Here is a 26,901-nt window from a genome sequence, read left to right as displayed (position 1 = left end):
GGTAGGACTGCGCCTAAAGCTTTCCAAGATTGTAGCTATTTACAGGAGTAGAAAGTCTTGACTTTCTGCTGAGGGACAGCTGGTGGTTTTGAACTGCTGACCTTGTGATTAGCAGCCCAATGAACCACTACTCCACCAGGGATGCGCATAATTAGAATTTGTGCATACTCAAGACTGTGACTCCCCCACCCCTGCCCCTTATTGTCCTTTTTTCTTTGAAAACCTCTCTTTAATGCCCTTCCATTGTGATTTTTTTAAATCTCTGTAATTGTACAAGAATACAATGAAAGCTATTTGTTGGCTTGAACTTTCCAAAGCATTTTCCCAAGCCATGGAGATTGCATAACTGTCCAAGAGGCTTGCTGAGAAGGTAGCCATCGACACTTTACAGATGCAGAAACAGAAGCTGTCCATGGAGTGTCATCTCATTGTCAGGGCTTCATCAAGAGGCCACTATTGATATCACGGCCTAGTAAAGTTGATGGGGCTGCCTTGGTTGAGATCTCAACTCTGCTGCTGTCCTTGTTTCCACGGTCAAATGGAGACAACGCTAGTATTTAACCTCATAGGAGTCTTCACAACTCAAACCCACTGCCAACGAGTCAGTTTAGACTCATGCCAACCCCGTGGGACAGGATAGAACTGCCTCTGTGAGCTTCTGAGATTGTAACTCTTTACAAGGGTAGAAACCCCATCTTCCTCTTGAGGGGAGGCTGGCTGGTGGTTACGAACTGCTGACCTTGTGGTTAGCAGCCTAGTGCATAACCACTATACCACCAGGGCTCCTCATAGGGTGTTTCTGAGTTAAATAATTTATAGAAAACCAAAAAGCCCATCCCTACTATTGTCAGTTCTGATTCATCGCACTGTTATGGAGTTGATTCTGACCTCTGGTGACCCTGTAGGGCAGAGTAGAAATTCTTAAAGTTCCTAAAACTATGGGGAGCAGCCAGCCAGTCTAGTCTTTCTCCCCTGGAGTGGCTGATGGGTTTGAACCGCAGACCTTATGGCCAAAGTGCTTAGCCCATTATTATGTCTCTGGGCCTCCCGTTGAACTCATGACTCAAAACCTATTGCCATTGAGTCAAATTCCATCTCATAACGACCCTATAGCGACCCAACGTCGGGTTTCTGAGGCGTTGCCAATCTTTGTGGGGGTAGACAACTGGTTTTTGTCTCCCCTTGGGGACTGTGGTGGATTCGGGCTGTGGCTACCAGCCCAAGGGCTAACCCACAGTGTCTCCAGAGCGCCAGAATAAGCACAACCAAACCCAACATGCTCCTTGGAAAGACGAAGGCAAGACTTCAGCTCAAGTGCCTTGCACATGTTATCGGGAGAGACCAAGTCTCACAAAAGGACAGCAAGTCGTGGGGCCCCGAAAAGGAGGAAGAAGGAGAGGGACTGTCACAGTGGCTGCCCCAGCGGGCCCCACCGTCCCCACTGTGACCATGGCACAGGTCCTGGCAGGGTTTTGTGCTGTGAGTTGGAACCATCGACGGTACCTAACAACAACTGCCATGCCCTCAACACATAGTGACCCCGTATGGGGCTTCCATGAGGGGGAGACTGTAAATCTTGACTGGAGCAGACAGTCTCATGGTTCTTCCGCGGAGAGAGATTGGTGGTTCGAACCGCTGACCTTGACCTACTACGGCAGTGGGGCTCCTGTAGTGTCCAGTGTAAAAATACACATATGTGAGGCTGTGTAAAGGGCTCCACAGAAGCCCACTGGCATGTCTGGAGAATGGCCTGGACAGGCCCTCCTCCCAGCATTCTTAGGGGCCCCACATGGACGGACAGACCAAAGGAATAACACTCTGACCCTGTGCCGCCAGTGACCGTCGGCCTCGAGGCCCCGCCCCCTCACGAGGGGCGTGGCTCCCACCGGGTGAGAGGTGTGGTCCATGGAGAACTGGGGCGTCGAGCCTCCTTTCCCAGTTCAGAGCCGCCCAATCTAGGAGGGGCGGGGGCGATGGGGCTGTCACGTGATCACCGAGCGCCTGCATCCTTCCCTGCGTTGGTACCACCTCTGTCGGCCCCAAGGGGGGATGTCTTGTGTCTTTCCGGGAAGCCAACGATTTGTTTCGGTCCGTTTTGCGCTGAAAACCGTGCTGAGTCATACCTTTGCTATGACTCAGGCGAGCTTTGCCCGGTAAGCGTCATTATTCTCTTCCGACCCCCCCGCACGAAGTAGTTGGTCTCGCCCAACCGGACCCTGGGCGCGGCGGCGGCGGCCGCGTCACCGGCGGACGGGATCCCTCCGCTCTAGGGAGAGCAGCGCTGGACGGGCGCGCTGGAGTGACTGAGAATATCCATCCGCGCCGCCGCAGCTGCCGCCTCCGCCGCGGAGGAAGACAGAACCTCCCGCACTCCTCCAGCGACCCTTTCGCAGAGTCCCACCGCCACAGGTACCTCCGCTGACAAAAGAAGTCCTCACCCCCGCTTGCCCCCTCCCGAGCCCCAAAATTCCCTGGGGGGGAAACTTCTCTTCCTTCTGGCTCCACGGTCTGGCCTCTTGGGAGCGGACGTAACTCCCCAGACCTCCCCTCCCTTCCTCTGGCCCCGTCGCTTCTAAACCCGGAAGGGGAACTGGGGGACCTTGGCCCCCCAATAATGCATGCCATCCCTGCACCACCAGCAGCTTTTTGGCTGGACCCCAGGCCTTATCCCAACCCCGCTTGCCTCTTGCTTCAGCAGAAGTTGGGGAGCCAAATTAGGGGCTTCCTTCGGGCCCCGGCCCGCCCCCTTTCCTTTCCTCACCGCCACCACCCCCCTGTCGCCTGCTTCTGAGTACCCTCTCCTCCAACCCGTGCCCCCCTATTTCACCCTCTGGAATTCATTCGTCTTGCAAAACCCAGGAATTAGAGAGGCAAGCAAGGCCGCGAGGCCACCCTTCCCTCCGTCCCCACCCTAACCCCGATTTGGCTTCTGCTGGTGGTTTCTGCCCCCACTCCCTGTTCCCTTTACTGCTCCTCACCCCAAGCCTACCTTTCAGGCGCCCCCCCACCTCCACCCCCAGCTTTCTTTTGGGCAAAATGGAGGCGTGGGGGCCGCGAGAGCCGGGCCCACAGAGCTTCGTAGGGCGGCAGCGGCCCGCGCCTTCCAGCTGCCAGATTCCGGACCCTCTCCTGTCATCTCCCCCTTTCGCCCCGCCAGACCCGCGGAGGCGGTGACACTCCTGTTTCTCCTTGGGGTCTCGGCTCCAGCGTCTCCGGAACGCGGGGGGCGGGGGGAGCTGCCGAGGGGCGCCCTGGAGGGCGAGGGAGGGAGACTGATGGCCGGGAGTGTCGCCCCCGCCCCCAGCGGCTTCCTCGGGCTGTCGCTTTTCCTCTGCCCTGGGTCAGGGCTGCTGGGGGCTGGAGGGAAGGGCCTTCGTGTGCCCCGAGTTGGTGGGGAGAGTCTCTGTGCCCATCTTCCCCGTGGGGCATTCCCCATCGCTGAGCTTAACCGAGGGGCGAGATGTTAGTGGGAAGAGGAACGAGCGCCCAGGGGGTGGGTGGGGGGGCGCCTGGGTGGGCAGAGTGCGGTGTGCATGGCTCGATCACAACAAGTGTCCGAGGGGGGACAGGATGCCGGGCCCTGGAGCAGGGCCAGCAAGGCCCCTAGGGCTCCGGTGCTGGGCCTGTGGGATGGGCGCCTGGGGTGCCGAGGGCGCAAGGGCTCGGCCACCTGGGGCCACCGCCGGCGGCGCCTGCGAGAGAACAGCGCTGAGCCTCGGGGCGCGGGACCTCTCTTCGGAGCCCTAATTACTCGGGAAGGGCTCCCGTGGGCTTTCTGCGGGCACAGCGACGCTGGGCGTCCGCTGCGCTGGGAGCGAGAAGCCGCTTGCTGCCCTCGCCCCCACCCGCCATAGGCGGCTAATGGGGCGCAGCCGGCTCGGGGATTATCCGCGGGTGAGCCGTCCCGAACCTATTAGTGCCCAATCGGCTTTTCCCAAATCCTGTAAACAGCCACCCTGGCCGGTTCCGGGGAAGGGCGGGAGGCTGGGCCGGGCGGGGGCGACGGGGCCGGGGGTGGGGTCACCCACTCTACAGGTCTCTGCGGTGGATGTGGTTGCCTTGGCAACGGGACTAGGGTGGGGGCACTTCGCCAATGAGGTGCTCAGTCCGGGTGACGGTTGCCTAGGCAACTCCACGAGCAGCCCAGCTTCCCCCGCCGGTTTCCACCCCCCACCTCCATCGAAGCTGGGGGTGTGTGGAGGGTGTGCGGCCTGTGGGGGTGAATTGAAAGAGGCACCGCCCCTTTGAAAGTGAGGTGCTGCAGGGTGGTGCCTGGGGCGGACACCAGGTCTGTTTTCGAAGGGACCCCCGCCCCCCCCCCGTCCCCCCGCCCAGTTCCTGCCGCGCCGTGTCCCGCCCGGACTGCTGTCCGAGGGAGGGGTTTCCCCCTCGCTTCCTCTTGCACTACCCGTTCTGTTTCCGGGGGGCGGGAGGGAGATTGAGGAAGTGTGCTGCTGCCGCTCGTCATCTGCAACCTTGCTCCGGCCCCCGGGACCCGGGTTCTGCCCCAGGGACTCAGGCCCCAGTCCGCCGCCCCCTCCCACTGCCGCCCAGCCAGCGCCTACCCCTTCCGGACAGCGTCCAACCCCGCCTTTCCCTCGCTGTTTCCCGCGGCCTTGGCCCTGACGTCAGCTTGCATCCCCCCCAGGCCTCGGGCCAGCGGCGAGGAGCTGCCTCCCCCAGCCCCCGTCCCGCGGCCCCCAGCCGCCCCCAACCCCGCCCCACGGGCCCGGCGCCATGAGTGAGCTGGAGCAACTGAGACAGGAGGCCGAGCAGCTCCGGAACCAGATCCGGGTGAGGGCTTGGCAGTGCTTGGTCTAGGGAGGTGGAGCGGGCAGGGTGTGTGTGCGGGCCCGGGGTGGCCGCCTTGCGGTGTTCTGCTGGTGGGGGAGGTGGGGGAAGGTACCCTGAACGCAGTGCCTCACTCACCCTGCCATCTTTCTGCCTGCCCCCCACCCCCACCCCGTCTTGCTTTCCACGGGTTCCCCTGTCTTGGGGGCCTCCCTGACCCGATCCTTGGTCTCTTTCCCACAGGATGCCCGGAAAGCATGTGGGGATTCCACACTGACCCAGGTGAGAGCAGTCCAGGCTGTGAGCTGGGGTTCAGGGAGGGAGCAAGGATTGGGGGCCTCTCCCTGAGCCTTCTGCCTCTGCCTCTGCCTCCAGATCACAGCTGGGCTGGACCCAGTGGGGAGAATCCAAATGCGGACCCGGAGGACCCTCCGTGGGCACCTGGCAAAAATCTACGCCATGCATTGGGGGACAGACTCAAGGTGTGTGTGCGTATGTGTGTGTGTGTGTGTGCGCGCGCGTGTGTGTGTGTGTGCGCGCGTGTGCGCACAGAGCATGCTTGTGGGCTGACTCTAGAGCCAGTTGGCAGAGGAGGGGTGGGCGAAAGAGTGGGTAGCCTCTTGGAGCTGGAGAAAGACCCAGGATGCCAGAGTACTCTTTGGAAGACCTTGACTCCCCAACAGCCCAGGGGTCTGGGTAACCAGGGCCTCCCAAGCTGTTGCTGGGAGCTGTCTCAGATGTCTCAGATGTGTGCCCCAGGGGTGTGGCAGACTTCCTGCCTGCAGAGGAGGGCTGTTGGGCCCTGAGCTCCTTGCCTCTCCCACAGGCTGCTGGTCAGCGCCTCGCAGGACGGGAAGCTCATCATCTGGGACAGTTACACCACCAACAAGGTAGAGGCGGCCCCCAAAGTCGGATGAGGCCGGACTGCAGGGCCTGGGGTGGCTCTAACTTGGCACCGCCCCTCCTCTCTAGGTCCATGCCATCCCACTGCGTTCCTCCTGGGTCATGACCTGTGCCTACGCACCCTCAGGGAACTTTGTGGCCTGTGGGGGGTTGGACAACATCTGCTCCATCTACAGCCTCAAGACCCGTGAGGGAAATGTCAGGGTCAGCCGGGAGCTGCCTGGCCATACTGGTAAGAGGGGCGTGGCAGGGTGTGGGCCCTCCTGCAGTAGACAGGCATGGCACAGCCCTTCCCATCAGGGACCTGGCTGACCAGCCTCTTCCCCTCCCAGGGTACCTGTCATGCTGCCGGTTTCTGGATGACAACCAAATCATCACCAGCTCCGGGGATACCACCTGGTGAGGCCCTGCTGGATGTCTGGGTCTCCTGTAGCCACTACCCTCTCTCCGAGGGTCTCCTCTACCCACATCAGGCTCTCTGACCTGGGGCCCCAACAGGCTTCTCTGGAGGCTTTTAACATGACAGAGGGTAGGGGTAAGGGGAGGGAGGCGGAGAACCTGTTCTGCAGAGCATGTGACTCCGTCCTTCCTGTCACCTCCACAGTGCCCTGTGGGACATTGAGACAGGCCAGCAGACGGTGGGCTTTTCAGGACACAGTGGGGATGTGATGTCCCTGTCGTTGGCCCCAGATGGCCGCACCTTTGTGTCAGGTGCCTGCGATGCCTCCATCAAACTGTGGGACGTGCGGGACTCCATGTGCCGACAGACCTTCATCGGCCATGAATCTGACATCAATGCCGTGGCTGTGAGTGCCAGGGCCGGGTGGGCCCCTCTCCCTGCCAGCTACTTGGGCCGCCTCTGTACCCGTGCCTCACGCTGAGTCCCCTGTCCCCACAGTTCTTCCCCAACGGCTACGCCTTCACCACTGGCTCTGACGACGCTACATGCCGCCTTTTTGACCTGCGAGCCGACCAGGAGCTGCTCATGTATTCCCACGACAACATCATTTGTGGCATCACCTCCGTTGCCTTCTCTCGAAGTGGCCGGCTGCTGCTCGCTGGCTACGATGATTTCAACTGCAACATTTGGGACGCCATGAAGGGTGACCGTGCAGGTGAGGGCTGGGGCTGGGGGGCGGCGGGGGGGCAGGTGTTGGCGAGAGGGAGGCAGGGCCGGGATACCAGGCCAGGTCCTCGCTGATGTGTTCCTCCCTTGCAGGTGTCCTTGCTGGCCACGACAACCGCGTGAGCTGCCTCGGGGTCACCGATGATGGCATGGCTGTGGCCACAGGTTCCTGGGACTCCTTCCTCAAGATCTGGAACTAACCGTCCCAACCCCAGCTGGTCCCAGGCCGGGAGGGCCCTGCCCATGCCCATGCCCACACTACAGGCCGGGAGCTTTGGGGCTGGGTGCGCCAAGCCTCCCTCCCCCAGCGGGCCATGGGGCCGTGGGTCCCTGATCCCCCATACCCAGGTTTGGTTCCTCCCGGGGGGGGGGTGCCCGCTGTGGAGATAAAGATGGGGATAGAATGGGGGAATAGAAGGGGCAGAAACCCTTCTTCCTTTTGCTGCCCTGGGGTTGGGGTTTCCCTCCTCAACCGCCCCTGCCAGAGGGCCGGGAGGCAGGAGGTGGGAACTCCAGGGGCTGGCTTTTTTAAAACTGGTTTTATTTTAATTTTTATTATATTTTCAGTTTTTCCATAAAGGAACCAATTCCAACTCTGCCTGATGTCCACCTTGCTTGTGTTTGTCCCCTGGGTTTCAGCTGCCTGAGGCTTGGGGTCATCCTAGGGGCGCTCCTCCACCCCAGGTTCCTCACATGCAGCCCTTCTGTCCTCTCACACGCCGAGTCCCCACCTCTGCTGGAGGCAGCTGTCCTCACACAGCTAGCCCTCCACCCCTAACCCAGCCCTCTGCAGGACCTCCTGCGTGCCCGACCCTCCCAGCATTGCCTGAGGCAGGCGTGTCTTCATACACTCAGCACTCCTACCGCTGGCAGGCATGCTGCCATGCTCAGCCCCAGCTCCCTCACCACAGGGACACCCTCACCCCCCTAGGAAGAGGTCTTCACACACCAAGCCCGGCCCTTCTCCCCAAAGCCCCTGGGCAGATGTTCTCCCTACAGGCCCCAAGGCCAGCTGAACACAGCCCCACCCTGAAGGCAGGGGAGGGGGGGGAGAGCCTAGCCCTCCAAGTGACACTGCTCCAGCCTTCAGTCCCAGCCTGGAGCAGGCTCACCCACCCACCCCATAGCCCCTTTTCCCAAATCAAGACAATAGCAGAGGCATAAAGGGGGAAACACACACCAAGTTTTATTGGGGGAAAGGGGTATTTACAGGGGCAGGGAAAAGATGGGAAGTCACAGAGTGGGGAGGGAGGGAGATCGTGGGGACAAGGGGCTATGGAAGAGGCCCTGCACCAACCCCAGCCCTGAGGAGGGCTGGGGAGCAGCAAGGGCCCCGAAAGACTAGGATTGGAAAGGATGGTGATGGAGCCATGTCCACCCCCTGGGGCTGGGGGGGCTCAGGGGCTTGTAAACATTGACCACTCTCAGAAGGAGATGGGGGTGGGAGAGGGCTCCCCCTACACTTCCTCACAGGGTTAAGGCCTCTCCAGGCTCAAGGGCCCCCAAAGTTCAAAGTCTCTTCAGCTGAGGGGAAGGAAGAGACAGGAAGAGTTTCGTGCCCCTCCCCCTGCATTGGCTGCGGCAGGGGTGGGGGGATTACATTCAGTCACAACAGTAGTCCCCCCACCCCCCAAATGCCACCAAACACTGGTGAGAGGAAAGGGGGAGCTGGGGGGCCAGCAGCAGCGAGACATTCCCCCCTGGCCCTTCACCCCCTTATTGCTTTAGAGAGAATATTGTCTTTTCACGGACTCGAACACTGTTGAAACCGGGGAGCAGCAGGCGGAGGGCCCCCTTCTACCGCCAAGGCCAGCCTGACCCAACACTGACCCAGGTGCCACTTTGGTGCAAAAAAAAAAAAAAAGTCTCTGGGGATGAACAAGGAAGGAATCTACCGGGGAAAAGCCACTCGCAGTGTCCCCAGGGCTGGGAGGAGAAATACATTCATGGAGGAGGCAGTGACAGGGGTTCGCCGCCCTAATACTGCGCTCCGAGCAATGAGGTCGATGGGAGAAGTTAGAGAAACCAAAACCATTTAAAAAATACGCGCGCGCACATACCCACAAAACAACAGATGGAGACAAACCAGGTAGGTGATTCAGAGTCAGTCAGTCAGAAATAGGGAGGGCGGCTTCTCCTGACTTAGGAGACCCACACTTCTATTCTTGACCCCCAACCTCACGCAACATTAAAAAACTGGTCCAGGGCAGAGCAGAAGTCACTGACTCCTCCCATTTGGTCGATGGAGGGGGTGGTCTGAGCAGAGCTGGGTGGGTGGTCCATGTTCCACACAGCAGGCAGCAGAGGTGAAGGGGGAACAACTCCCTTTCCACCCCTCCCTCCAACCCAAGCTGCCCCTCCTTTACCCCTCTTGGCCCCCAGCTTGCCCGCCTCCCAGGAGCACCAGCTCAGTCCGTGACGTGGTGCCCCTCTGGTTCCTGGAGGGAGCCAGGCAGAGGCTGGTGGCCCAGAGAATACATTCATGTGGCAAGGCAGGGAGCTGGGGCGCTCAGCCTCACACCCAGGCCCTTCCCCCAATGGCAGTGGTGGGGGAAGCCCTGCCCAGGGCCAGAGGCAAAAGCTCTGCTGCCCACGACCAGATGAGGTTGGCACTGGCCTGGCCTTTCCCATCTACCCGGCAGCCAGCGAAGGACAGTCGCCCAGGGATCAGAGGCAGCTCATCCAATTTGTGCAACTTTCCCCGAAGCAGTGAAGCCAAGGGCGCCTCTGGCTCCTGCCCTGGACACCTCAGCCAGTCACAGCGGGTCCGGCAGGCGGGGCTCCCAGGGGGCCTCGCTGTGCAAACTGCTGGCCCCCCGGCTTCCAGTTACCCCAGTGGCCCGCCTTATAGGGGCAGGGAGGGTAAGTGCAGCCTGGGGGGAGGGGGGGAAGGGGCAGGTAGGACAGATACACGGGGCCTGTGTCCCCACTGCCCCAAACGAACAGTGTGTCATTTCTTTCAGTATCCTTCCCCACCCACCCCCAGCCATTCTTTTTTCTTAAAAACAAAATAAAACAAAAAACAAAAAAAAAAATCCTCTGTAGACCTTCCATTGTCACTCCCACTGCCCCTGGATGTGGGGGAGGGGTGCTTAGAGTTTAGTTCTTAGTTTTTATTGTCTCTCCTAACGTTTTCTTCAATGTTGTTAAAAAACAAAACAAAACAAACAAAACAAGAACCCCTGCCCCCCCAATCTGTAAAGTGCCTCGTGGTGGGTGAGTTAAGGTGCATTGTGTGGTTTGTAACAAGTGCTGGGGACCCTGCCCCCGCTTCTCCTATGCTCCCTGTGGGGAGGCCTGCAGGCTGTGGACCCGAGGAGGGTCCAGGCTGCTGCCGCTTGCTGCCCCTGGCCGACAGCCCCGGGGGGCTGGTCAGTAGTCATCCAAGCTCTCGATCTCACCGGAAGGTCCGTGCAGGGAGTAGCCTGGAGCCAGGAGGAGGCTGGGTTGGCGCTCTGTCCCCCAGACTTCTCGGGCTCTCCTGCCCCGGCCCAGCCCTGAACTCACCCAAGATGCTGGGGTCTGAGTGCAGCATCAGGGCCCGCCGCTTGGCCTTGCTGCCCTCCCCAGGGCCGAGTTTGGTGCTGTGGTTGGTCTGAAAGGCTGTCTGCAAGGAGGCACTGCTCAGCCAAGCCTCCTGCAGGGTGGCAAAGAGGGTGAGTCAAGGGAAGGCCCCGAGTGTATTCAAGGTGTAGGGCACCTCCCCGCTGCCTCACCGGCCAGGTCCAGCCAGGCCTCTCACCTGCTGCTGCTGCCGCTGCTGACTGGCTTTCTGCTTGGCCCTCCGTTCCAGGAACTGTTTGGCAAATTCTTTGGCTTCCAGCGTGTCCCCCAGGCAGGAACGGATAAAGTCATGGACGTCATAGGGAGATTCCACCTCCTTGAGGATCGCTACAGCCATGGGTACTACAGGGCGGTACGGAGCAGTCAGGGTCCACCCGGCCCAGGCTCCGGACCCCAGGACAGGCCACTGTCCCCGTACCGTCCAGGCTGCCGGCGGAGCTCAGCGTGTGCAGCATCTGTTCGCACCACTGGGTGAGGCCGTCCTGGGGCCTGGGGATGCCTTGCAGCAGCTTCAGCAGCTTCTCCTCCTCCTCCGTCTTCTTGCGCACAGGCCGACCGGACAGGTGGCTGTAGGAATCACTGGGAAGGGGCAGAGGCGGCAGATTCGCCAGGAGTCCCGCCGCCTCCCCGCACGCCCATACCCAGGCCAGGCTCCGGCGCCCACCTGAGAGACGGGCTGCTCCGGCTGTTCTTCAGGCCCAGGCTGCGCGCCAGGCTGCCTCCGCTCTTGACTGCATCCTCCCAGAGCCCCAGGCCGCTGCCGCCGCCGCCGCCGCCGCCCCCACTCTTGTCAGGACCGCCCCACAGGGGCCCAGTTTCCGCTACCCACTGGGACAGGGGGGCAGCGCCCAGGCCCCCAAGCTGCTACAAAAGCAAGAAGTCAGGGTGGCCCAAACCAGGGAACCAGAGTGCACGCGTGAGGACAAAGGGTGGGCGAGGCAGGGGCAAAGAAACCTTCAGAGCCAGAGGCGCCAGGGCCTGCGGCCTCCCCGTCACTGCCCCCACCAACACAGGGTTGACTGGACTGGGTTCCCAAGGGTCCCGGGGGTTCAGTTCCTTGGGGGAAGGGCCAGTCTGCTTACCAGGCGGTGGTTCGGGGCCTGGGAACGCGTGGACTCGCGAGGCGGGGGCTGCTTGTGCAGCTGCCGCTCGCTCTCCAACTGCAGCTCGAGCAGCGTCTTCATGGAGAGGCCCTGCTTGGCCAGGCCAGCCCAGAGCGGGGGCGGGGAGCTGGGCGCAGGGGGCACAGGGCCGGGCGCGGCTGCTTGCTGCTGCAGCAACTTCAGCAGCAGCTCCTGTTGCCGCACCTGATCAGAGAGGCAGCTGAGTGCGGCTGGCCCCGGCCCCGTGGACAACCCGAAAGCTTGGCTGCCCCTCCTCCCCACACCTGCTTGCGGCGAAACAGCTCTTCCTCCTCTTGCCTCCGCTTCTGCTCCTCCTGCTGCTGCTGTTGCTGCTGGCGACGCTTTTCCTCTCTGCGCTTCCGCTCCTCCACCTCCCGGCGCTCCTGGAACTGACACTGTCCTGGAGGTTAGCTAGGGGGGAGGGGAGAAGCCTGGGCCCTGCCCTCAACACCCAGGGACCCCAGCCCCCGGGTGCCCACTCACTTTATGTTGCAGCTGGAGTTGTTCAAGAATTGGACCCTGAGTCGAAGAGTTCATTGGTATGTCCCAAAGACTGGCCTCACCACCTGCAGGAGCCAAGGGCCTTCAGAAGCTCCGCCCTTGCAGGCTGACAGTGGTCTGGGGCACCCTACCCACGGCCTGGGGGCGGCTGCCAGGGGTAACCCAGTAACAGGCGGAGCACCGGGAACTCAAGACAGCCCCTCCTGTTGGCTGGGCCAGGGGCGGGATGGGGGAGCTGGAGGCTGGTGGGCAGCTGGTGGGCCTCGAACCTGACTGTGATGAGGCTGAGGTATGTACGTCCCAGAGGGGGCTCGAATCTGGCACCGACAAGGACCGGTTCATCGTCGGGAGCAGGTTCTGGTCCCCACCTCTGCAGGACAAATCACTGGGGTTCAGCCCCATCTACCCACTCCAGAGTGTGCATGCAGGTCCACCCACACCCAGTCACGTTCTGGGGGGCACCGACAGGCAGGGCTCCCTCGGCCCACAGACCTGGGGGGTTTGAGAGCCTGGAGCTGCTGCAGGAACGCTGTGAGCTGCTGCTGCTGCGGTGGCGGCAGGTCTCCCAGAGCTGCCTTTTCCCGGAGCGTACATGGCGGGAGTGGGCGGCTGCAAGGGCACAGTGGGGGGCTGTTGACCTCCACAAGCCAGGACCCTGCCTCCTGGGCGGCCCCTCGGGGCTCCCCATACCTGCCGACCAGCTGAAGGAACTGCTGTTGCTGCAGCTGCTGGTACAAGGCAGCCGCCGCCAGCTCCTGCTGCTTCTTTAGACGCTCCTGGTCCATGTTTCCCTGCGGGAGGGATCGCAGTCCCAGGGCACGGGGCAGGCCTCCTGGGGTCCAGACGCTTGTCCTTGTCCTGCTCCGTACCCCCCGTCGCCGTCCCTGCCCGCCCCATCTTCCTCCTGTGCTTACCAGCAGTGGGGGTGGCGAGGGCCCTGGGGCAAAGGGCACACGGCCCCACATCTTGATCACCTCACCCAGGGGCTGGAAGCCCTCATCACAGCCCCGCTTCACGAGCAGTGACATCGAGAAGTAGCCAGCCTGGAACCACTCCGCCATCTCCTGGGTCGTGAAGGGGCCTGGACCACGGGAGAGGGCAGAGTCGAGGCTGGGGCCAGGCCACCAACCAAGAGCTGCCTAAAAATGGCCACTGTGCCCCACCTGGCCGCCTGCCCCAGTACCTTGGATCTCCCCCTGTGGGTCTTTGTAGAACCACTTTCGGGCGGCGCCGTGACTGAGGGGCAATGCGGTGGCGGCTGCCGAGTGTCGCAGGCCCTGGGCTTGCATGGCGGCTGTGAACTGCTCCTCCTCCAGGGAACTGTCCTGTAGGGAGGCCACCAGCTTCTCTGCCTCCTGGGAGCCGGGAGGGAGAAGTCAGGCCAGGAGGGGCCAGGTGGTCAGCTCAGGGTTATAGAATGGAAAAAGCTTGGATTTGGGGTAGGACAGAAAGGAAGGACATGGGGATACCATGGGGATCTTTATGAGTTCCTCCCCCTACCCCCCCCACACACCTGCTGCAGGTGTTTCAAGCCTTCATCATCCTCCAGCTCTCCAGGTGGCCCAGGGGGGGAGCCCACACCATGGTTCAGCTGCATGCCCCGCATATCATCTCCTATGAGTGTAGACAGGAAGGTGTGGATGGGGGCAAGACCGTCCCCTGCCCACCCTTAGGCTCCAACCACTTCCAGCCAACTAAAGGGCCCATGTGGCTCCTCTCCACAGGTTGGGGATAGGGGTGACTTTGTGCACCCGAGGGCCCAGGTGCACACTGATGCCCAGCCCTGCCGCTGTCTACCTTTGGTGGCCGGCAGCTCCTCCACAGCGTCACCGCCATCTCCATTTGTTCCCCACAGGGGGCCCAGGGTTGGCAGGGGGGACGGGGAGCTGGGCGGCTTTTCCTGAAGAGGCAGTAGGCCCAGTTCCTTCCCACCTGAAAGAGATGCAGCAACTTTCACCAAGGAAAAGGCGGCAGGCTCTCAGGACAGCTGTGCACTCAGCCCCTCCATACAGGATCACATCTTGGGCCGTTGGACAGGGGTCCATGGATGCCCTTCTAGCTTTGGTCAGTTCCACCAGCACCCAAGGACTCAGCCCAAGCTGAGCCGTGCTCGTCACTAGTCAGCACAAGGGAGGCCTGTGGCCTGTCACCGTCCAGGGCTGGCCACACAGAATGTCCGTGAATGACGGGCTCTTTAAGGGGTCCTCAGAGGTCACGGGACCAGGCGGGACTTTTGGTGACATGTCACCTGTGAGGCCTTTGAGGACAGAGCTCTGTTGTTCTGGGATGCCGCCCCTCCAAACCTACAGCCCCTGCTTTCCTCTCCCACCTAGAGATCCTAGAGGTGGGACACTGCTCCGAGTGAGCCGCCTGCTCTCATGCTGCAGCTTACCTGCTGCCTCAGGCCCCTCCTCATCCAGCCCCTCTGAAGGTTCGCCGTCCTCATCCTCCAGTCCCTGGAAGTCCAGCTCCTGCTCCTCAGGGATTGGCTCCTTAGGGCCCTTCTGTGTGGGGTTGGGGCACAGGTCGGGGAGGTAAGGGGGTATAGGGAACGAGAGGTCTGGAGCTGTAAGAACCGCCCCTTGTCCGTGCACAGCTACCTTGAGAGGCAGGAAGGCGCCCGTGGCATCAAAAGTGCCCATCTCTTCATCCTCATCATCCAGACACCACTCCGGGAGCCCGTCCTTGTCGTCCTCAAAGCCGTCGGGCCCACGGCCTCTGCGGAGGTGAGAGCCGCCTCCCCCAGCTCGCCCCTCCTCTTCACCGCGCAAATCAAAGTCAAACTTGCGGCGCCGCTCCCCGTGTTCGCGCCAGCCAGCAGATCTGGGGCCACCATCTGGGCAGGACAAGTGGGAGAAGAATCAGCAGAGGCAGGCCAGAGCCTCCTCCCCTCTGCCGCCCACCAGGACACCCCTAGGCCCCACCACCATCTCTGGGACCACTTCTGGACCACCTGACCCAGAGAGCCTTCTGCTCCTTCCTATGGGCCAAGGGAGCCTGCAAAGGCCGGATCTCACAGAACCCCTCTCACATGCTCCTGTCTCACCAGGGCTGGCTGAGCGCCAGCGATCGCCATCTCGCCGGGGGCCTGCCCCGAGTCTCCAGCTGCCCTCCTCCTCCTCCTCCTGCTCCTCCCGCAGAGAGCGCCAGTTCTCGCTGTCTGAGCGGGCGGGCTCCTTCCGAGGGCCGGCTCCACTCTCCTCAAACCCCGAGCGTGCTGGCAGCAGGAAAGGGGGTGCTATTAGCAGGATGGAAGCCACAGCCCCCAAAACTATTATTGACCTGCTGGCGAATGAAGGGGCCAGCTCCAGGCCTCCTGTCCCTCTCTTGTAAACACAGTTCCCTAACGGGGCCAGCCAGTCTGCCTCCTCTGACTGCAGAGCCCTGCACAGCACGCTCCTGCCTGCCATACCTGTGTCCCGCCTGGCCGACTTCTCAAACCGCCGCTCGCCTCTGCAGAAGGAAGGGTCGGGGTCAGAGCAGGCCAGGCCCCCACGGGGTCTCCTCTCGCCCTGTCCACTCTGCCGCCCAAGCCCAGGGGAAGATGGGAAGGGACAGAGAGGACGGGTGAAGAGGCAGGCTGGTAGGGATGGAGCAGAGCAGGCCACACGGTGGCGGCAGGGAAAGAGAGACCATGGGGGCTTTGCTTGATGGGTCTAGGCTCCCCTTTAGTGGCAAAGACCCGTCATCTCCCTGTGCATCCCACACCTGTCATCCCAGCTCTGGCTGCGCTGGATCTCCCGGGGGCTCCTTCCGAAGGCCCCGTCACCTTCCTCAATGCTTCTCTGGTAAAAGCAGCTGTCGCCTCGGCCACGGCCTGGGGAAGGGGTGGGGTGTGCTGCAAACCAGGCACTGCCCAACCGCCTAACCACCACATACCCACCCTGTCCCCCGAGCCACGGGCACTGTTGCTGCCCACACCACAACACCCTACTACCTCGGCTTCTGGTGCTGCCCCTGCCACGGGAAGTGCCGCCTGGCGGGGGGCCAGCCCCTTTCCCCATCAGCCTTAGTACAGCCACGCTGTTCACGGACAGGGAGAAGTTTCTCTGAGGAGGGAGCCAGGAGTGGGAGTGAGGACACAGGTACCCAGTCACTCTGACACCCTCAAGTCCCCCCTCACCGCCTGTCTTCCCAGTTGTGATGCCCCTATCCCTCCTAACACCCCAAACCTGCAGGACAGCCTGCGGCCCTTCCCAGACTCCCCACATCCCAGTCCCCGGCTGGGCCCACCTGTTCTTCCTCCGTCAGAGGCTCCAGCGCCAGCGGCTGCAGCGGCTCCTCCTGTAACACGGCGGCAAACTCCTTGTCCTGCAGCTCTTCGGGGACCTGCCAAGTGGGGCAAGAGCTCTGAAAACACACTCACTCCTGGGTCCTCTCTGCGGGTGGAGGTGAGCCGGCCTCTTCTTCCTTCCCCCACCACACATCCCGAATCCCTCACCTTGTTCTCCTTCACGTAGAGGGCCAGCATCTCCTCTCGCCCATAGCGATAGTCCGCAAGCTTGTATTTGGGGATGGCCGGAGACGGGGGTGGGGAGGCCACACTGCCCCCGCTGGAAAGGGCCCTTAGCCTGAGAGAGGTGTGTGGATGGGAAAGGGTGAGGCCGAGGGGGGCGCAGCCCTCGTCCCCACGCCCGCTCCACAGCCTGCTGGGCTCACCACTCAGGACCGAAGTTGAGGGTCTCTGCTGCCATCGTGGAGTATCCTCGAGGTGGGAGGGACGGGGAGAAGCGCGGCAGGAGGGGGGGGGGAGACTGGCGTTCACTCTGATAGCTGTGGAGAAGAGGGGGGGTGTGCTGGAGAGGAGCAGCCCAGGGAACCTCTGGGCCAGGTAGGGTCCCTTGGTGGGCACAGAGGCAGGCTGCCGACAGCGCTCACCTGAGCCCGTGGCAATTCACACCATGAGACAGCCACACAAGGAGTCAGCACGGGCGACCTGGGGGCAGATGGAGAACCGGAAGCTCGTGCTCAAGCTTCTGCAGGGCTTTCAGGCAGGCACACTCACACACCTCCCCCCACCACCAGCCCCAACCTTACCTGGCCAAGCTGGCCTCTCTTCTGACACAGCGTACGCTGAGTGAGCGAGACTTCCCAAGCTCCTGGACACTAGTCTGACCTCGGGAGTGACTGGAAGGGACCTTTACATCTGGGAGCGACGAGTGACCCTAGCAGGGGGAAGGGAAGATGGCGGTGATATGAATGCCAGATGGGCTACTATGGCCCACCTGTGGCCACAACCTGCCTGAAGAGGGCTGGCTGGCCAGCAACACACCACAACACCCCCTCCGCCTCCGCAGCAGTGAGGGCATCCAGGAAACACTGGGGTCCCTGGGGGGGAGGCAAGAAGCCAGAAGGCGGTGGTGTTGCAGGGAGCATGCCAGATGGGTCTCCCCAAAGGCGCAGACATTGTGTGTGCAGGGCTGCCCTTAGGGCGGATGAGGTGCAGCGGTACTCAGGACACGCAGACACGCATGCACGCACGGGGCAGCAGGAAGAACAACGGGAGTCACAAACTTCCCAGGAGAGAAATGACTGACCATGGAAGAGAGGCTCAGAATCACCTCCGAGTGCAACACTGCTGCCTGGGGGCTACTTGGAGGTGGGGGAGCCAGGTTCCCAGCTCGGGAGAAGCCCCATTAAGGGGGGGTGCGGGGAGGGCTGTTCCAGAGACAAGGACGGGCATGATACACAGGAAAGCCCATTTTCAGGAGCAGCTACGTCATATGCCAATCACTACCCAAGCCCCTTCCCCCAGACCAGGAGAGGAGGGACAGTAATTCTACAACACAATGCCCCAGCTGTGAAGGAGACATACAGGCAAAGTGACTTTTCCTCTGGCGGCTGGAGAGAGTGCAGTGGGAGGCCCTCTAAGGGACAAGAGGGGCGGCGGTCAGCCAGTGGTTCATCCCCGGTGGTGTCCAGGCAGCAGGGGGCGGAGGCCACAGTCAGTGGCAGGGTGGGAGGCTGGAGCAGCCCACCTCCACAGCACCCATCAACTCCCAGGCTCTCGGTGACAGGGAAGGAGGATTCGTGGGACGAAGGCTTCACCAGAGGCACCCCACCTGGAGTGGCAGTGGGGAGACAGACTGCAGCCACTTCCTGAAGCACGGCGCCTGAGGGTAGAAGGCGGCTGTTTGAGCCCGCTCCCCAGCCAGGGGCTCTCTACCACAGCCTCTGTCAGTCATGTCTGGGGATGACACAGCCACCTCACAAGGCGATCTACTGGAGGGGATGGTCAGCCAAAAAGCTTCCCCTGCTGAATTCGAGGGTTCCAACAACATCCCCAAACCACGGCCACCGAGTCCACTTGGCTCTGCTCTCACCGGCCCTGGAAGTCTGTGCGTCTCTCCAAGAGCAGACAGTCTCGACTTTTTCCTAAGGGGCAACTAGTGGGACTGAACTGGCAGCCTTGAGGTTAGCAGCCTGATGCTTACTTACCCCAACAGTGCCACCTGGGGCCCGGCAGCCTCATCTTTCTTCCTCCGAGTGGGTTGGAACCACCGCAGGAGTACAGGTCCTTCCTTCTCTATACCACCGCCCCGCAGGCATCGGGGGCACTGACTACGCGCTGTGCCCCCACTCCAGCCATTGCTCAGGAGAGGGAGTGCCGAGACTCTTACAGAGGCCCTGGCTTCCACAAGGCCCGCCCTGAGGACTGCGGGCACTGACAGGGGAGAAGGGAAACTCGGGAGAACGCGCCCTCCCTCTGCTCCACTTTCTGGCCTGGTGCAAGGAGTAAGCAGAGGACAGGGGCTTCACCAGGGTGGGCGAGGGGCAGGGAGGCCCTCAGGAGAGAAGGCAGTCATCCCCCCTACCCCCCATGCCTGCTGCTGGGGAGACGCTGGGAGAGCCCGGCTGTGGGAGCACCCAGCAAACCGGGACGAGCGCCTGGCCTTCCTCAGACTAAAGTGCCTGGGATGCCACCCCGTGAAACCAGGGGACATTGTGAAACCGGGTGGCATTCAGCAGACTTTAGGCTGTATCTGGAGGGGGGTTGCTAAGGCCCAGTCAAGCTCTTGGGAAGTGAGCAAGACAAGCATAAGTGGAGTGAGTCCCTTTGACCCGGCTCCCGCTGGCCTCTGAACGGCAGAACGCCATCCCCAGGTGAGTCTGTCCCCTGAGGGAAACCTGACCAATGGGGAGGGGAGGGAAATCCTTGGGAAACTAGCTTCAGACAAAGAAAGAGGGGTGGCCCCAAGTTTCTTGACTGCACACTCTCAAAGCATGAAGAGGCCCTTTTGAGGAAACACAGAGCAGGGGCAGAGAGCGGCCAAGGAGGTAGGAACGAGTCCTTTCCTAGCTGCTCCACGTCCGGGTCTGCTCACAGGGTCCCTCAGCTCTGCCTTCCACAGCTCTTGGCTCACCCACCACTCCATCCTACTTCTAAGGGCCCCAAATACACGTTCACTTGGTGCAACGTGCCCTCCTCTCAGCTAAGAGTCAAAAGACTGACGGTTCAAACCCACCCAGTCCCTAGAACAGATTGCAGTCTGGAAAATTGTGTGTGTGTGTGTGTGTGTGTGTGTGTGAGAGAGAGAGAGAGAGAGAGAGAGAGAGAGAGAGAGACAGACAGACAGACAGACAGACAGACAGACAGACAGACACGGGGTCGCTGCGTAAAGAAATGGCCCGACAGGGCTCAGCAGTCACTGCCCTGGCCTCTGCATGGCTGTCACTCTGCTGGAGATGACACACAAACCCTCAATACTCACAGGCTGGGGGCCAGGGTCACTGCCCCCCCACCCCAAGCCTGGTCTGGAGTTCAGAACTCAGGAAGAAAAGACCCTAGAGCAGGTGGTCCTGCTAGAGCAGGTGGTCCTGACCCACTCAGGGCCAAGAGCAAGACGTTCTCACTCCATTCCCTCCCTGACTAGCCAGTGGCTCCTGGCACCATTATTTACAGCAAGCAAACAAGCAAACACCCACACTCGCTGCCATCGAGTGGCACTGATCCCAGCTCACAGCGACCCTCTAAGGACCTGTTCCTGTGGGTTTCCAGGACTGTCACTCTTCACAGGGGTAGAGCAGCTGCATGCCCCTCCCTCAGCACGGCTGGTGGTCAGCAGCCAACGTGTGGAACCACAAATCCCCAGCCCTTGGGGCAAGGCCAAGTTCCAGCCCCCAAGCCCAGGTAGCGACTAGTTCCTTCCTCAGGATGGAGGCTCGCCACAGGCAGAAGAAACTGCCCTGAGTGGTTCCGACACACAGCAAATCCAGCAAGCGGAGCCGGACGGCTTGGTAGGGGATGCCGGGGCAAATTGCCACCTCTTTCTCCCGCAGAGCTGGTGTGTCCGGATGGCCCCGTTCTCTACTCTCCGGGTCTTTCTACTGGAGTTGTGTCCTAAAATGCAAAACCTGAACACCCTGCCACTGGTTCACAGTGACCCGCTAGGACAGGGCAGAACGGCCCCTGGGCTTCTGAGAGTGTAACTTTCTTATCGGAGTACAGAGCCTCTGCTTTCTCCCTAGGAGCCACTGGTGATTTTGAACTGCTGACCTTGGGGTTAGCACTGAGTTCTACCCCGGGTTACTTATCCAGCTTTGAGCGCTGCACCCCAGACTTCCTTCCTTCCTATGGACCCACCCCCCGCCCTGATCCTGAGCCTGGGTACTTTTTCATTTTACCTCATTTGCTCCTTCTCGTTTGTTTTCCTGCCAGGATCAACAACAACAACAACAAAAAGGGATACTACAGCTGCCCAACAGGGTCCCCCTGACTTTCCAAGGCTGGGAAAGGATCGGCCAGCAACAGCCACTGTCCCATATGCTCAGGCACCCTTTGTGAGCTGAGCAGCTTCCCCCCCTTTTCCTTTTAACTCTCCACATCACCCCCTCTTGCCGCCTTTTCATCCCTCAATGGGACGATTCCCGCACCTCCCTAACGCCCAACCACAGGTGCCAGTCCAGCCAAACTGGGGTCCCTTCTCCATCACAATCATCCCCAACATGACTGTCACCACAGGAGACCCTGTGCCCCGGGGCTATGGCAAGCACAAAGTTCGGATATGCCCCCCAGAGCCTGCCCATTTACATGAAAGACGGTGCGCACCCACAATCTAGGAACTACGACGGGGCGCTGGGGCTGCAAAGGAAAACAGCAGAGATGGGAGGAGCTGCCTAGGCTTGGCCTATTGGTACCAGTGGGGTCAGTCTCCTGGCAGCCTGGCCCGTTAGCTTGCTCAGGGGCAGACCAGAGGCGGTGAACTTGGCGAAGGGAAGGGTATGAGATGGGTGCGTGGAGGCTGGTTGCAGGCAAGTATGCATTCAGCACCTACGGGTGCCCATAGCCCTTGGGGGGGGGGGAGACCTGGCCACTCTTGGGGAGGTCCAGCAAGGACGAGGTAAACGGTGAAAGAGATCAGGGTCCGTCTACAGTTACTTGAAAAACAGGGAAGCGGCAGCGGTGGGGGGGTTGGGGGGGCAGTGGCCAGGGCCACAGGGAAGATGGGCTGAGAGGAGCTAGCTCCTCGGTGACAGGCAGCGTGGCGGGTGTCTCCAGTTAGGAGGGTGCTTCACACTGACCGACCGGCGGGGACCCCAGGGACCCAGCACGACGGCGGCGGCGGCGGGCTGCAGGAAAGGTTGGGGAGGTGCTTGCTGAGGGGACGCGGCGGCTCCCCAAGTCGCGAGCGTTTCGACTTTCCGGCGGGGCCAGGCCTCGAGCATCCCGGCAGGCAGCCTGCAGCGTGTGCGTGTCCGTGGGGGGACACCTGGAGGGGCTCCGGGCCGGGGGCCCCCTCGGCGGGCCCGGCGGAGGATGCTGGAGCGTGGGGAGGGAGGGGCCCCCTCGCTGCCCCGGCGAGGGGTGCGGAGGGGCCCGAAAGGGGCGACCGTTAGGGGCGCGGGGGTGGGCAGCAGGCGGGCCGGAGGACAACGTGTCCTTCAGGGAGGGGGCGCGGGGTGCGGCCGGAGGGCCCGGGCCCCCGGGGCGGGGACGGGGGAGGGTCCGGCCCAGGCCCGCGCGCTGGCTCCGGCGCCCGCAGGCTCGGCGTCGGGGGCGGGCCTGCCCCGGGCCCCGCGGTGGGCCGGGTTCGCGGAGCCGCCGGGCGCTTACCGCGGGCGGCGAGAGGTCCGGTCCCGGGCGGGCGGGCGGGCGCGGAGCGCGGGCGGCGGGCCGAGGGCGGCGGCGGGGAGGGGGGCGCTGGCGCTCCAGCGGCGGCCGCTCCTCTCTGTTTGTGTTTGTAGCAAGATGGCTGCCCGCCTCGGACCACGTGACGCGGACGCGGGACGCGGGGCCGCCCCCTCCGCCGCCCACGCCGCCGCCGCCGCCGCCGCCCGCGCCCGCGCCCGCGCCCTCGCCCGCTGCGGCTCCGCGGGCTCGGACCCCGCACGGCCGGGCGCGCTCCCGACGGGGCCTGCGGGCGCGGCGCCGACGGCCGCCCCTGCGAGCGCCCGGCACGTGACCCGGAGCCCGGCCGGTCACGTGACGCCGGGCCGGCCGCGGGCGGGGGGCGGGGCGGGGGCCCCGGGGTTCTCCCCGCAGCCGGGGGGGGGGGGGGCACGTGACGCGCCGCCGTCGGACGCGCGGGACGCCGAGGCCGGCGGGCTTCCTCCGGGACGCTTCCTTCGGGAAGCCCGCCTGGATTGGACGCGGCCCAGGGTCCCAGACGTGTGGGGAATAAGGTCACGGGAGAAGGGAAGAGCCGTGGCCTCGGACACCTGGAATTTCTACCTGCCTCGCCCGGGGGACCTCGCGAGGCTGGATGGCGGCTTTCGGGCCTGTCTCTCTCATAAGGCGACTCAAACCCGTCGCCAGGGATTCCTACGCGCTCTAGATGGGGTTTATTTTAGGTTATTTTTTTTTACACGTGGCTTTTGCGATCCGTGACGGAATCGTTTTTTCCAGGGAATGGCGGGTGGGTTTGGACTGCAGTCCTCGAGGTTAACCGCCCGGCGCCTCGCGCACCGTCCGCACACCTTATCGCTGCCATTGAGTCAATTCTGAGCCCGAGCAGAGGAGGACTAACGTCTTTGGGTTTCAGAGGCTGCAAACCTTTATGGAAGCAGAATGCTTCTCCTTTTCCTGAGAGACAGCTGGGAGGTTTGAACTGCTGACCCTGGCAATGACCGGCCCAATGCATAGTCCACTATGCCACAGGGCCCGCTTGGAAGCCCACTACCGTCGAGTTGATTCCGACTCACAGCGACCCTGGTGAGTGCTGTTCCCAGCACCCATTCCGTTCTCTTCACGGATCGCTGCAAGGATCAAAATGGGAAAGGCATTGAAGGGACCAAAATCAAACAGCCCACAACCAGCTGTGAGCTGGTGAAACACGTTGTGAACCTGTAGGACACTGTGGAACTCTTCCCATAGGGTTTCACAAGCTGAGTGCCACGTCTCTATCCCAAATCACCAGGACTCCTTGTAGGGAGACACACTACAGATGTGAGACTAATTACTAAACGGAAGCTTTGTTTTGAATAAGGTTTTCAAGAATGACTTCTTTGTACCATTGAAGCGTTTAGGATGGAGACGTTGTAGGTGGCTCTTTGTCATTTTCTTACTTGACTTCTCCAATTCCTAAAACGGGTGTTGCCAAACCGTAAACCTTTTCATGATACAAGGTACATCCATGGCCTGGAACCTGAGGCCTTTGTGTGGTCCCATAACGGAGTGAGGACCCCAGGAGAGATCTTGAAGACCCTTTGTTCCTGCACTAAGTACCTCCCACCGTCCATGGTCTTGTACTTTTCATGTCTTTTAAAAATTCCTTAGTTTTTTCTGCTTCTGTGTGGTCAGGCAAGCGGCTTGCTCACTGACTGGAAAAGGCAATGGCAAAGTCAGGGCTCCTGTACAGGTCTGCCCTTGACTGATGGGGGCTTGGGCACATTGGTTAACCTCTCAGTCTCTGGTGGCTTGTATCATAAAGAAGTTGGCTCGGCAAGCGCTCTGTAAATGTCAACTGACGGGCTTCTGGTGCTAGGTGATCAGAGGAATGCACTTCTCGGGACTCAACACCGTGTGACACGAAACGGTTTCCACCAAACCCAGTTTTGAGTCAGAGAACGCTTCCCCTAGAATAAAGCTCATAAGGTTATGGTCGCTGTTTCCTTCGAGCGCCGAAGCTTTTGTTGTGGCTTGTTCACTTGCTCCTTGACTTTGCTAGAGTGGAGTTATGTTGTGAGCGGGTTGAGCTGCGTCACCTTTGATTAAGCAAATGCCAGGTGGTGAAGGGCTGGGGAGATACAGGGCTAGGGGCTGAAGGTAGGGGTTCTCTGCCAGAGACAATGGTGGCTTGACCTGACCTGGAGGGAAAGGCAGGATTTGGGTTGATTTAGGGAAAATGCTGGAGTTCCTGAATGTAGCAAATGGTTAAGCACTTGGCTACTGACCAAACAGTTTGTGGTTCAGACCTGCTTAAGAATCCCTTGGAAGAAAGGCCTGCCCACCTTCTATAAGGTCACTGACACAAATCCTGTGGAGGTCAGTTCTCCTCAGCAGCACCTGATAGAGAAAGTGCGTGCAGGTCCAAGCTGATGAGGGGCTCCCAAGTGGCACAGTGGGTTATGCATTGAGCTGCTAACAGCAAGGTCTGTAAAAAAAGAGAGAGAGAGAGAGAAGCCCCTTTCTTAAACTTCTAAAGTCTCGGAAACCCAAAGGGGCAGTTCTACTCTGCCCTGTGGGGTCGCTACGAGTCAGAATCAACTCGCTGGCAGTGAGTTTGCTTTAGTGGCTTTTTTTAAGCTGTTAAGAGGATGTTGGCTTGCTGATTGGATAAACAGTCAAGTGAAACGTCAGTCGAGGGCCTCAGTTGCCATGGTGAAAGCCTGTGGACACATGATGTCGAGGACCAGATCGGGGTGGTTGCCTAGGATCCCCCTGTGTATCATTTTGCAAGTCATTTCATCTCAACTCTGAAGTGAGAACGCTGTGTCTGAAATCACAGTGGAACGGGGCTTGTCCGTGCACCCTCCTTGGGAAAGGAAACAGCGCAATCTGAACTGGGTCTCTCTCCCACAAGGAGTTGTGAAGAACCACTGGTTCCTTACTGTCCTTTTGTTTCTTCAGGTCGTCATTGTTGTTAGATGCCATTGAGTTGGTTCCGACCCATAGCAACCCTGTACGCCTCAGAAGGAAACACTGCCCTGTCCTGTCACCCGCACGATCGTTCCCAGGCCAGAGCCCATTGTTGCAGCCGCAGTGTCAGTCCATCTCCTTGGGGACCTTCCTCTCTTTCGCTGCCCCTCCTGGGACTGGTCTCTCCTGACAACATGTCCAAAGGATGGGAAAGGAAGTCTCGCCATCCTTACCTCTAAGGTGTTAGAGCGAAGTGAAGTGACTGGGTATGGCTTTTCCAGCCATGGCCTCGGTAACTCCTTGGGTGGGACCGGACAAATAGAGTGTGTGAATCCCTAATGTGACGTGGTCGGTTTCACCATCCCCCTGCTGGGTATAAAACAAGCCAGCTCATCAACAAGAATCAGAGTCTCATGACCATCGAGAGGGAAGACAGGAGTGAAGCATGTTCTAAGAACCCTGAGATCCCTGCACAGAGCTCCCTTCATCCAGGAGACAGAACTCTGACTCCAGAGGTGGTCGAAGACAGACAGACAGACTTGGTGGAGAAGCAACAGAGGCATCAAGTATAGAGTAGAGCACGGGCTTCCTACTCCAAGAAGGAGTGGAGACCAGGAGGCTCCCTGGCAGAGTCACCTGCCTGTAGGCACTTACTCAGGAGTTCAGTTTGCTGACCTGCTACGCCAGAGCCAAGCTCCTGTGGGCTGAGGCTTGCTGTGGAGAGTTGTGCCCTGTGGACACTTAGCACCAGTACTCCAGGAGCTTGGTAACACCGGAGCAGGAAAGGGGTCAAGGGGCCTCGTGGCTGAGGAGCCAGGGCTCACCGAGCGAGCCATGCTTGTGCACAGCTGAGAGGAGGCACTGCAGAGCTGCAGTTTCTGATCCTGATTTGTAGTTTGTGAACTTCCCTAATAAAACCCCATCAACATGAGTCCGGTGTGTGAGTTCTGTGTGGCCACTGCAAGGCGGCAGAGAAGTAAAACGTCTCAGACTGTGTTGTTTTCCGTCGGCACACTTTTGAACTTGACAAAGATATTTTGTTAGATGACAACTCGAGATAGAAGTCTCAAGTAAAACTAGAGCCAATCTCTGCCTTTTGTTAAATATACAATGTCGGGTCCACCTGGGGTGTTTTCTACAAGGGTCCACCTGGGGTGTTTTCTACAAGGCATCGTAAAGACCTAACGACTCTTGCTTAGGAACTCAGTGTGTTCACGGAGCCTGGCTTCACTCACCTAAAGGGCCAACTTTCATGTCGAGCTAGGTGTCAACATCGGTAAATGGGTTAAATGTTAAAAGACCTTCACTCATCGCCGACGAGTTGAGTCTGATGCATAGCAGTCCTATAGGGTAGGGTAGACCTGTCCCTGTGGGTTTCCGAGACTGCAGCCAGTGCTTTTGAACTCGTAACTCACTAAGCCACCAGGGCTCCAAGACGACGCAGTCTGAGCAAGGTCGTGGTACTTCATTGAAGTGAAGCATCCTGCATCGTCTAAATGCACAAGGGATAAGAATTAGGATCAGCACCAAGCTGGGTCCTGTGGGGTGTAGTCACGTGTATCTCTGCCTTCCCACTTCTCCATGAAGTCGGGCGCCAGCTGCTCCCCCAACAACCCTCCAAGTTCTCAGTAGGATAATTTGTTACTGTGGTCCCTCAGAACTCGGACCACACTCAGTTATACATAAGATTTGGGAAATCAGTTACAACGGTGTGGGGCTCAAGATCAACTTAGGCTAAGCATAAAGAAGCACTGAATGCCCTTCTCCCGTATCAGTGGGCATGGCTTCTCCACTGTTGGCTCGCCTCTATCGGCCTATCCAGCCACGATCTGGCCCAATTCACAACCACCGTTGTAGCAGCCCACTCATTGCTC

General features: G+C 60.5%; 2 protein-coding genes across 7 annotated transcripts; one reads left to right on the top strand and one right to left on the bottom strand.

The window, feature by feature from the left end:
• The first annotated feature begins 2,061 nt into the window (after positions 1-2,061).
• On the top strand, positions 2,062-7,418 carry GNB2 (G protein subunit beta 2). Of its 2 annotated transcripts, none has more exons than XM_075564948.1 (10): positions 2,062-2,409; positions 4,649-4,794; positions 5,035-5,073; positions 5,167-5,273; positions 5,618-5,681; positions 5,764-5,926; positions 6,027-6,093; positions 6,299-6,500; positions 6,593-6,809; positions 6,914-7,418. In XM_075564948.1, the coding sequence occupies exons 2-10, from the start codon at positions 4,738-4,740 to the stop codon at positions 7,018-7,020; spliced, it is 1,023 nt and encodes a 340-aa protein (XP_075421063.1). In that variant the 5' UTR covers positions 2,062-2,409; positions 4,649-4,737; the 3' UTR covers positions 7,021-7,418. The 2 variants fall into 2 exon arrangements, with proteins under 2 accessions (XP_075421063.1, XP_075421064.1); XM_075564949.1 differs by lacking the exon at positions 2,062-2,409 and adding an exon at positions 2,607-2,870.
• Positions 7,419-10,050: 2,632 nt separating this feature from the next.
• GIGYF1 (GRB10 interacting GYF protein 1) lies at positions 10,051-22,206 on the bottom strand. Of its 5 annotated transcripts, XM_075564947.1 has the most exons (28): positions 22,064-22,206; positions 17,825-18,122; positions 17,047-17,174; positions 16,888-16,945; positions 16,669-16,782; positions 16,451-16,580; positions 16,243-16,338; positions 15,947-16,058; positions 15,718-15,826; positions 15,422-15,462; positions 15,056-15,226; positions 14,610-14,845; positions 14,402-14,513; positions 13,807-13,941; positions 13,523-13,623; positions 13,193-13,364; positions 12,924-13,090; positions 12,700-12,800; positions 12,502-12,618; positions 12,279-12,379; positions 11,992-12,074; positions 11,772-11,903; positions 11,467-11,691; positions 11,049-11,248; positions 10,803-10,963; positions 10,563-10,726; positions 10,328-10,457; positions 10,051-10,245 (listed from the first exon to the last, which is right to left on the bottom strand). In XM_075564947.1, exons 5-28 carry the CDS (start codon positions 16,701-16,703, stop codon positions 10,193-10,195), a joined length of 3,084 nt encoding a protein of 1,027 aa, XP_075421062.1. In that variant the 5' UTR covers positions 16,704-16,782; positions 16,888-16,945; positions 17,047-17,174; positions 17,825-18,122; positions 22,064-22,206; the 3' UTR covers positions 10,051-10,192. The 5 variants fall into 5 exon arrangements, with proteins under 5 accessions (XP_075421062.1, XP_075421060.1, XP_075421061.1 ...); XM_075564945.1 differs by having other exon boundaries at positions 12,700-13,090; XM_075564946.1 differs by having other exon boundaries at positions 11,049-11,245; positions 12,700-13,090.
• Between the last annotated feature and the right edge of the window lie 4,695 nt (positions 22,207-26,901).

This window comes from Tenrec ecaudatus, chromosome 12 (genome assembly GCF_050624435.1).
Source record: "Tenrec ecaudatus isolate mTenEca1 chromosome 12, mTenEca1.hap1, whole genome shotgun sequence".
Classification (NCBI taxonomy): domain Eukaryota; kingdom Metazoa; phylum Chordata; class Mammalia; order Afrosoricida; family Tenrecidae; genus Tenrec; species Tenrec ecaudatus.
Note: the sequence above shows the minus strand (reverse complement) of the source record. Positions and strands in the feature narration are given on the sequence as shown.